This window comes from Colobus angolensis, unplaced genomic scaffold, assembly GCF_000951035.1.
Source record: "Colobus angolensis palliatus isolate OR3802 unplaced genomic scaffold, Cang.pa_1.0 Scaffold366, whole genome shotgun sequence".
Lineage (NCBI taxonomy): Eukaryota > Metazoa > Chordata > Mammalia > Primates > Cercopithecidae > Colobus > Colobus angolensis.
This window is the reverse complement of record NW_012116999.1, coordinates 2,325,457-2,336,625: the sequence shown is the minus strand read 5'-3', so window position 1 is coordinate 2,336,625 and position 11,169 is coordinate 2,325,457. Positions and strand designations below refer to the sequence as shown.

The 11,169-nt window shown below is 37.6% G+C and overlaps 1 protein-coding gene and 1 long non-coding RNA gene across 5 annotated transcripts in view; both read left to right on the top strand.

Moving 5' to 3' along the window:
- Positions 1-11,169, top strand: part of ALG13 (ALG13, UDP-N-acetylglucosaminyltransferase subunit) — an 88,514-nt gene that overhangs the window by 71,085 nt on the left and 6,260 nt on the right. For 3 of the 4 annotated variants that reach the window (XM_011953536.1, XM_011953535.1, XM_011953534.1), the window contains exon 24: positions 9,452-9,492. In XM_011953536.1, the coding sequence (XP_011808926.1) occupies positions 9,452-9,492 (41 nt within the window). Of the gene's footprint in view, positions 140-9,451; positions 9,493-11,169 lie in introns of all 4 variants that reach the window. The other variant, XM_011953533.1, reaches the window with a different exon arrangement.
- On the top strand, positions 821-7,255 carry LOC105519983. Its single transcript, XR_001003055.1, has 2 exons — positions 821-2,658; positions 7,222-7,255. It is a non-coding gene; the product is annotated as an uncharacterized LOC105519983 (long non-coding RNA).

Below are 11,169 nucleotides of genomic sequence, written 5' to 3'. Positions count from 1 at the left end.
CCACCACCACCACCACCACCTCCTCCTCCTCCTCCTCCTCCTCCTCTTGATGTGGGAGAGGCTTCAAACTTACAACCACCACCACCACTACCACCTCCACCTTATTCCTGTGATCCAAGTGGCAGTGATTTGCCTCAAGGTAAGTAGATTTTGAGACTTAGGTGAGGGGTCTGAGACTTAAAAAATACTGTTAGAGCGTATCTGTCTTTGGTTGACCTATTGGGGAATGGGGAACCAAATGAAAATTGACTTGAGAACACAATGCTGGAAGTGACTAAGGAAAGGAGCAATTAAAAGCAGAAAACTGAGAATATCTTCTGCATAATCAACAAGTGGATGGTTGAGTTGACGTGTGCTGCTGTTTTGTTTTGTTTTGTTTTGTTTGTAGCTACATGCCTACCCTGAAGAAGATTCTCAAATGAATGTCTTTGCTTTTCTTAACTGTTTTTCTTGCAAAACAGGACTTGGTATCAAATTTTTCTTTATTTCTTAAATTCTTTCCACAAGTGCATGAATTATTGCAGTCTTTTATATTTAGAATTTCAACTGAATTTTAAAGATTTGGGGGAGTGGGGATTAGGAGTCTTATCTGCCTTGAATTTCAGCTGTGTTTTCTTAAACATCTAAGGAGTAGTTTTTCATTGGAGGTTCTTTATTACTCCTCAGTTTGGCATATTTCTCAAGAGAATTATAGTTGAGAATTGTTTGTAGCTTATACTTTCTTGCTATAACATTTTCTTGATTTTCCTAGCTGCTTCTCTATTTTTGCTTTTTTTTTCCCAACCACTAATCACCAAGATTTTCTTTAACTCCCTTCTGTTTTTTTCCCTACCTTTAAACTTCACTGTTACTTCTATGTAGTTTATTCCTAAATCTAGCTAGCCTTGGCATAAGAAGTTTTAGTTACTTGTCTCCAGATACTTGCTAGACATTTTCACTTAGCTTTTTAGTTTTCATTTCAATAATGAAATTCTTCATATTTATCTTTTCCCCAGGCCACACAAAACGTTGGCTTTTCTCCTTGGTTTTTTATTTTGTTAATAGTGGTATCATTTCCACCTAATTTGCCCAATATCTAAACCCTGATTTCTTTACTACTCTTCCTTCCCTAACCTACATATGCCCGAGATGTACTTAGTCACCACATAATGCTGATTTTGTATTTTTTCAATATTTTACTATGACGATATTCAAATATTCATCCAAGTTGAATTTTAAAATGAAGTCATATCTATCACTTAGATTCTATCATTAATGTTTATACTTTATCACATATCTATCCATCTTTCCCTCCATTCATCTCTATTAATCCATCTTCTTTTTGATACATTTAGAAGTAAATTGTAGACATTTGTACACTTTCCCATAAAAACTTCAGGATACATATCATTAAGTAGTTTTTTCCTTTTGATGTACAGTTTACATGTAATGTACAAAACTTAAATGCACATTAGCTTAGTTTTAACGTATGCATGCATGCACTTGTGTAACCCAAATCCCTATCAAGGTATAAAGTATTAACATTGTCCCACAAATTTCCCTCATGCTCCTTCCCAGTTTTTTCTATGCTCCTCCTAGAGGTAACCACTGTTTGGACTTTTTTCTACCATAGATTAGTTTTACCTATTTTAGAATTTTATAGAAATGTAATCATATAGTATATAATCTTTATAGAAAGCTTCTTAAACTTGGCATAATTTTGAGATTTGTCTGTTGTTACATGTGTCAGTAGTCCATTTGTTTTCATTGCCAAGTAGCATTTCATTGTATGACTGTTCCACAGTTTGTCCATTCTCCTGTTGGTGATAGATAGCTAGACTATTTCCAGTTTGGGGCTGTTATGCAAAAAGCTACTATGAACATTCTTGTAAAAGTCTTTGTAAACATACGTTTTTATTTCCCTTGCATAGATACCTAGCAGTGGAATTGCTGGGTCATAGAGAGATATGTGTTTACTTTTATAAGTAACTGTCAAACAATTTTCCAAAGTTGTACCATGTTACACTTCCACCAGCAGTATATGAGAATTCCAGTAGTTTGTCTTGCTCACCATTTATTGTCGCCACTCTCTTTAACTTTATCCGTTCTGGTGATTGATCATGTTTTAAAAAAAAAATCTATTTTATAGAGCAGTTTTCTGTTCCTTGCCAAATTGAGAGGGAGGCATAGGGATTTGCTCTTTTCCACCAGCCCCCACATGTCCGTAGCCTCCCATATTATCAGTGTCCCCCACCATACCAGAGTAGTATATTTGATACAATGATGAACCTACCTTGGCACATCATTATCATCCAGGGGCAATAGTTTATATTAGTATTCCATTCTTGCTCTTGCGCTTTCATGAGTTTGGACAAATGAATGATGACATGTATCCTTAATTATAGCATCACATGGATGCTATAATGGAGCATCTCTACCCCAGAAATCTGTGCTCTGCCTGTTAGTATTCATCCCCCAACTCCTGGCAATCACTGATTTTTTACTGTCTCCGTAGTTTTGACTTTTCCAGAATGGCATATAGTTGCAGTCATGCAATATATAGCCTTTTCAGAGTGGCTCTCACCAAATCATTATCCGAATGTACCACAGTTTATAGATCCATTCATCTACTGAATAACATCTTGGTTGCTTCCACTTTTGGTTACAGTTGCCCTAAACATTCGCATGCAAGCTTTTTTGTGGAAATATATATAGAGATATGGAGTCTTGCTCTGTCACCCAAGCTGGAATGCAATGGTGCGGTCTTGGCTCACTGCAACCTTTGCCTCCCGGACTCAAGCGATTCTCCTGCCTCAGCCTCCTGAGCAGCTGGGATTACAGGCACCCACCACCACACCTGGCTAATTTTTGTATTTTTAGTAGAGATGGGGTTTCACCATGTTGGCCAGGCTGGTCTTGAACTCCTGACCTCGTGATCCACCCACCTGGGCCTCCCGAAGTGCTGGGACTACAGGCGTCAGCCACAGCACCCTGTGGAAATATAATTTTAACTCCTTTGGGTAAACACCAAGGATTACAATTGCTCTATTGAATTAGAATATGTAGTATTTTGTAAGAAACTGTCAAACTGTCTTCCAGAGTGACTATATCATTTTGCATTCCCACCAGCAAATGAATTGAGTGTTCCTGTAGTTCCACATTCATACCAGTATTTGGTATTGTCAGTGTTGTGGATTTTGGCCGTTCTGATAGGTGTGTAATGATATCTCATTGTTTTAGTTTGCATTTCCCTTATGAAATCCGACGTGGAACATCTTTTCATGTGCTTATTTGCCATCTATGTATCTTTGGTGAAACATCTGTTAAGGTGTTTGGCCCATTTTTAATTCAAGTTGTTTACTTACTGAGTTGTAAGAGTTCTTTGTGTATTTTGGGTAACAGTCCATTATATCAGGTATATCTTTTGCAAATATTTTTTCCAAGCCTGTGGCTTTTAAGTGTCTTTCGCAAAGCAGGTGTGTTTACTTTTAAAGAACTCCAACATATAAATTATTTCTTTTATGGATCATTCCTGTGGTATTATATCTAAAAAGTAATTGCCAGACTCAGGGTCATGTAGATTTTCTCCTGTGTTATCGTCTAGGATTTTTATGTTTTGCATTTTACTTTTAGGTCTGCAATCCATTTTTAGTGACTTTTTTGTATGTAAAGTATGTGTAGATTCATATTTTTGCATGTGGATGTCCAGTTGTTTGAGTACTTTTTTCATGTGCTTATTGGCCATTTGCATATTTTTTGTAAAGTGTGCACATATTTTGACTACTGTCTTTTTTATTGGGTGCTTGTTATGGAGTTGTGGACGTTCTCTACATATTCTCTATGCTAGTCTTTTGTCAGGTATGTTTTGTGAGTATCTGCTCCTATTCTGTGGCTTATCTATTTTCTTCATGGTGCCTTTTGATGGGTAGAGGATTTTAATTCTGATGAAATCTAATTGATCATTGTTTGGTATATATTGCTTTCTGTAATCTAAGAAACTGGCCGGGCGTGGTGGCTCACACCTGTAATCCTAACACTTTCGGAGGCCGAGGCAGGTGGATCACTTGACGTCAGGAGTTCGAGTCCAGCCTGGCCAACATGGTGAAACCCTGTCTCTACTAAAAATACAAAAATTAGCTGGGAGAGGTGGTGCGTGCCTGTAATACTAGCTACTTGAGAGGTTGAGGCAGGAGAATCACTTGAACCCAGGAGGTGGAGGTTGTACTGAGCCGAGATCATGCAACTGCACTCCAGCCTGGGCGACAGAGTGAAACTCTGACTTAAATTAAAAAAACAAAAAAACAACAAAAACCCTTTGCCTTATTTGCCTTTCTCCAAAGTCATTATGATTGTTTCCTGTGTTTTCCTTTAAAAGCTTAATGCATTTAGTTTTATGTTTAAGTCTGCTACCCATTTCAAATCCATTTTTGTGGATAGTGGAGGTGATTTTTTTTTTTTCTTTATGGATCTCCAGTATTCCAGCAGTACCATTTGTGCAAAAGATTTTCCTTTGCTCGTTGAATCACTTTGGTGTTTTAGTCAAAAATCAAATGACTGTTTTAAGTGCAGGTCTATTTTCGTGCCTTCTTCTGTTGCGTTGATCAATTTTTTAATCCTTACATCAGTACTGTACTGTCTTTTTAGTAAGGTTTGAAGTAAGGTAGGGTCATTTGCATGTCTCTTACTATCACATCTTACCAAAAAAAAAAAAAAAAAAAACCTTCTGGAAATTAGGAATTGTGTTTATAATCTATAGCTCAATTTGGGGAGAATGCCAGTGCTTAACAGTATGGTCTCTTTGAATTCATGAACATGGTATCATAGTATACCTGCTAATTTATTTAGGTTGCGTTTGGTTTCTCAACTTTTTTTTTTTTTTTTTTTTTGATGTAGCAGTCTTCTACATCTTCTGTTAAATGTGTTCCTATGTATTTGGGTTTTTGGAGCTGTAGTAAATAGAATTTTAAAACTTTTATTTTTCCAATTTTGTCCTGTACATAAAAATAAAATTGATTTTTGCATGTTAACCTTGGCTGATTTATTAAAAATCAGTGTTTTACAGAGTGTCTTTAAAAAATACCCACTGCCTCTTTCCTAGGTCATGCCTTTATAACCTTGTCCCTGAACAGTTAGAGTAGCTTCTCCATTGGTCTCACTGCTCTGGTACTATTCCACTTTGTGTGTGTTCCTAGCTCAGAACTCTTCAGTGATTCTTTGGTTTCTGTAGATTAAAGTTCAACAGACTAAGTATGGCATTTATGACTTTCCACAATCTAGTCTCTATTCCAACCTTATCTCTTTCTACTCCTGTGTGAACTCTATGTAGCAGGTTTTCTTCTCCTAAGGCTTTGCTGGCATGGTGATTCAACTCAAATTCTTTCCCCATTCAGTCTCCCATCTAAGTTCTATTAACCCTGAGAGTATATCATGTATTCATTAGTAGGTGCTCCCCATTCTTTCTGGCCTTAACAATCACTCCTCTAGTTTGGCCATGGATTTGCCTATTCTGGACATTTCATGTAAATAGAATCATACAATATGTGGGCTTTTGCAACTAACTTTTTTCTCTAAGCATACTATTTTCAAGGTTCATGTTGTTGCATGTATCAGTACTTTATTCTTTTTTATGGCCAAAAAAAATCCATTGTATGGATGTTTTGGCGTACTCCATTTTGTTGCGCTTTGCTTTATTGTGGTTTACAGATACTGTGCTTTTTATTTTTTTACAAATTGAAGATTTGTGAGGACCGTGTGTCAAGCAAATCTATTGGCATTTTTCCAACAGCGTGTTCTCCCTTTTCTCCCTTCATTTCTGTCAGCATTTTTTTTTTTTTTTTTAGCAGTATTGTATTGTATATTTATTTATTTATTTTTGAGATGGAGTCTCTGTCACCCAGGCTGGAGTGCAGTGGTGCAATCTTGGCTCACGACAATCTCTGCCTCCTGAGCTCAAGCGATTCTCCTGCCTCAGCCTCCCGAGTAGCTGGTGTTACAGGTGGCTACCACCATGCCCGGCTAATTTTTTGTATTTTTAGTAGAAATGGAGTTTCTCCATGTTGGCCAGGCTGGTCTCGAGCTCCTGACCTCAAGTGGTTCGCCTGCCTTGGCCTGCCAGGGTGCTGGGATTACAGGCGTGAGCCACTGTACCCGGCCAGCAATAACAAATTTTAAAATTAAGGTATGTACATTGTTTTCTTAGACCTAACACTATTACACTCTTAAAAGTCTACAGTATAGTGTATAAGCATAACTTTTTTTTTTTGCAGTGGAGTCTTGCTCTGTTGCCAGGCTGGAGTGCAGTGGTGTGATCTCTGCTCTCGGAAACCTCCACCTCCCAGGTTCAAGCGATTCTCCTGCCTCAGCCTCCCGAGTAGCTGGGATTACAGGCACGTGCTACCACACCTGGCTAATTTTTGTATTTTCAGTAGAGATGGGGTTTCACCATGTTGGCCAGAATGGTCTCGATCTCCCGACCTCATGATCCACCCACCTCGGCCTCCCAAAGTGCTGGGATTACAGGCCTGAGCCACCACACCCGGCCATAAGCATAACTTTTATATGAAATGGGAAACCAAAACATTGGTGTGACTTGCAATATTGGCTTTATTATTTTCTGGAACCAAACCCATGATATCTCCAAAGTATGTCTGTATCATATTTTATCTATTGAGGAACATTTGGGTTGCTTTCACTTTTTTGGCTATTAATATTGCTATGTGCATTTGTGTATACAAGTTATTTGATACATATATGTATCAAGGAGTGGAATCCCATGCCACTCATGAATTTATGTCCTGCTATTTTTTAAAAATATTCTGTAGCTTGAGCACTGGGCTTTTTGCTGTGCTCCTATATAATAGTCAAAATACAAGCTTTTTTTTTTTTTTGTGGTTTCACTTTTTCATTTTTGCTTATACTTTTTAAAGCTCATTGTAGAAAAATTTGAAAATGCACAAAAGTATTAAATTAAAACAGCCGGGTGCAGTGGCTCACGCCTGTAATCCCAGCACTTTGGGAGACCAAGGTGGGTGGATCACGAGGTCAAGAGATCAAGACCATCCTGGCTAACATGGTGAAACCCGTCTCTACTGAAAATACAAAAGTTAGCTGAGCATGGTGGTGCGTGCCTGTAGTCCCAGCTATTCAGGAGGCTGAGGCAGGAGAATCGCTTGAACCCAGAGGTGGAGGTTTCAGTGACCCGAGATCACACTGCCGTACTCCAGCCTGGCAACAGAGTAAGACTCCATCTCAGAAAAAAAAAAAAAAAAAAAAAAAACCACCTATAGTCTTTCTCCCATAGGTTGCCTTTATTTTTTTATTTTTTTTTTAATTATACTTTAAGTTCTAGGGTACATGTGCACAACGTGCAGGTTTGTTACATATGTGTGCATGTGCCATGTTGGTGTGCTGCACCCATTAACTCCTCATTTACATTAGGTATATCTCCTGATGCTATCCCTCCTCCTCCCCTCTCCCTACAATAGGACCCAGTGTATGATGTTCCCCTTCCTGTGTCCAAGTGATCTCATTGTTCAATTCCCACCTATGAGTGAGAACATGCAGTGTTTGGTTTTCTGTTCTTGCGATAGTTTGCTGAGGATGATGGTTTCCAGCTGCATCCATGTCCCTACAAAGGACATGAACTCATCATTTTTTATGGCTGCATAGTATTCCATGGTGTGTATGTGCCACATTTTCTTCATCCAGTCTGTCACTGATGGACATTTGGGTTGATTCCAAGTCTTTGCTATTGTGAATAGTGCCGCAATAAACATACGTGTGCATGTGTCTTTATAGCAGCATGACTTATAATCCTTTGGGTATATACCCAGTAATAGAATCACTGGGTCAAATCTAGTTCTAGATCCTTGAGGAATCGCCACACGCCACACTGTTTTCCACAATGGTTGAACTAGTTTACAGTCCCACCAACAGTGTAAAAGCGTTCCTATTTCTCCACATCTTCTCTAGCACCTGTTGTTTCCTGATTTTTTAATGATTGCCGTTCTAACTGGTGTGAGATGGTATCTCATTGTGGTTTTGATTTGCATTTCTCTGATGGTGAGTGATGATGAGCATTTTTTCATGTGTTTGTTGGCTGTATGAATGTCTTCTTTTGAGAAGTGTCTGTTTATATCCTTTGCCCACTTTTTGATGGGGTTGTTTGTTTGTTTCTTGTAAATTTGATTGAGTTCTTTATAGGTTCTGGATATTAGCCCTTTGTCAGATGAGTAGATTGCAAAAGTTTTCTCCCATTCTGTAGGTTGCCTGTTCACTCTGATGGTAGTTTCTTTTGCTGTGCAGAAGCTCTTTAGTTTAATTAGATCCCATTTGTCAATTTTGGCTTTTGTTGCCATTGCTTTTGGTGTTTTAGACATGAAGTCCTTGCCCAACAAGCTGATTTTTTAAAAAATGGCAATAAATGTATTTGTATGTGTAGGGAGTCTCCAACTTAAAGAGGGGTTTTCTAAAAGTTCATCTGTTAGTGGAACTCAGATTATATTACTTTGTAAATAAAAATATGTGTGGATCTCAGGTCAAGCAATAAAAATACATTTAGAGGTGCAATTGGAATGCTAAAAGCAGTTTTTGTTCATTTATGAAATAGTTCAGTTTCATAATGTCAAGAAAAATTACCTTGCTCATTGCCCTTCTCTTTGGAGTTCTGGTGGTGGTATGTCAGTCATGGCAAATAAAAACAGGATGAATTGTTTCATATTGTTCTAATTGTCTCAGCAGGCATCACTAATCTCTGTCAGTAGAGTATTAGTCTGTATTGTATATAAGTGCTAGTAACTGAGGACCAAAATAATTGCGTATGTTCTAGAAGTTTATTAAAGTAAAAATTCCATTTTGAAACAAACAAGAAAATGCCTTTATTGGATTCTTCCTAAATATTACCCAAGTGACATTCTTTTAACATCTGCCTAAAATTAAGATTAGAAATAAAAATTTTATTTGGTAACTAAACCTTAGATGAGAAAATAATTTTACCTATATTGGTAGGTAAGTAGTCATTTACTGTAAGGTAAAATTGAGAATGGTATTAATGTGGCAAGATTACATTGATATCTTAATAATGCTCAAACAGAAAAGCTCTTTTTTTTTTCTTTTTTGAGATGGAGTCTCACTCTGTCACCCAGACTGGAGTGCAGTGGCATGATCTCAGCTCAATGCAACCTCCACCTCCCAGATTCAAGTGATTCTTATGCCTCAGCCTCCTGAGTAGCTGGAATTACAGGCACCTGCCACCACGTCCGGCTAATTTTTATAGTTTTAGTAGAGACGGGGTTTCACCATGTTGGCCAGGATGGTCTTGAACTCCTGACCTCAAGTAATCTGCCCACCTAGGCCTCCCAAAGTGCTGGGATTACAGGCATGAGCAACCACGCCCAGCCAGAAAAGCTTTTAAAAGATAATTCCAATTGCTTATGTCAGTCAAGTCACTAATTTTTTTGATTTTGATTTTTAGATACAAAAGTTTTGCAGTACTATTTCAATCTAGGATTACAGGTAAGTGCCATGTTAAAATTTCTTTGATAAGCCCTATTTTCAAAGTATAAACTGTTTTGATAATCAGACCCTTGAACTTCAAAAACCAAAAGCACTAAGGGGACTAAAAATTTTATTTCTGTCTGAGAGATCTCTGAAGATGATGTAGTTCATTTGTCTGCTTTAGCCTCCCAGTGCTTTAGTTTCTCTTAACAAAATAGTCATTAAACTGAAGAGAGGAGTACTGGGCTGTAAGCAGCACAACCTCAGCATATATTAGATTAGCCATCATGTTTAACATTACATACTAACTTTTCAGTGTGGTGGTCTGTCTCAAAATAAATGAATTATCCTAAAATATTTTTATGACTATCTTTCCATTTTATGTGAAAATTAGATAGATTTAAAGATACTTAAGGCACTGTGTTTTGTTCTTTGAAACCAATGAGAAAAAAGACACAACGTACCAGAATCTCTTGAGACACAGCTAAAGCAGTGTTTAGAGAGAAATTTATAGCACTAAATACCCACATGAGAAACCAGGAAATATCTAAAATCAACACCCTAACATCACACTTAAAAGAACTAGAGAAGCAAAAGCAAACAAATTCAAAAGCTAGCAAAAGACAAGAAATAACTAAGATCAGAGCAGAACTGAAAGAGAGAGAGACATGAAAAACCCTTCAAAAAATCTGAATCTAGGAGCTGTTTTTTTTTTTTTAAATAAAGATTAACAAAATAGACACACCATTAGCCAGGTGAATAAAGAAGAAAAGAGAGAAGATCAAATAGACATAATAAAAAATGATACCACAGAACATGAACTACCGTCAGAGAATACTATAAACACCTCTATGCAAATAAACTAGAAAATCTAGAAGAAATGGATAAATTCCTGAACACACACACACTCCCGAGACTAAAGCAGGAAGAAGTTGAATCCCTGAGTAGACCAAAAACAAGTTCTGAAATTGAGGCAGTGATTAATAGCCTACCAACCAAAAGAAGTCCAGGACCAGATGGATTCACAGCCGAATTCTACCAGAGGTACAGAGAGGAGCTGGTACCATTCTTTCTGAAACTATTCCAATCAATAGAAGAGAGGGACTCCTTCCTAACTCATTTTATGAAGCCAACATCATCCTGATACCAAAACCTGGCAGAGACACACCAAAAAAAGAAAATTTCAGGCCAGTATCCCTGATGAACATTAATGTGAAAATCCTCAATAAAATACTGGCAAACCGAATCCAGCAGCACATTAAAAAGCTTATCCACCATAATCAAGTGGATGCAAGGGTGGTTCAACATAAGCAAATCAATGAATGTAATCCATCACATAAACAGAACCAATGACAAAAACCACTTGATTATCTCAATAGATGCAGAAAAGGCCTTCCATAAAATTCAACACCCCTTCATGCTGAAAACTCACTATAAATTAGGTATTAATGGAGCGTATCTCAAAATAATAAAAACTATTTAGGACAAACCCACAGCCAGTATCATACTAAATGGGCAAAAGCTGGAAGCATTCCCTTTGAAAAACCAGCACAAGACAAGGATGTCCTCTCTCACCATTCCTATTCAACATAGTATTGGAAGTTCTGGCCAGGGCAGTCAGGCAAGAGAAAGAAAGAAAGGGTGTATGAATAGGAAGACAGGAAGTCACATTGTCTTTGTTTGCAGATGACATGA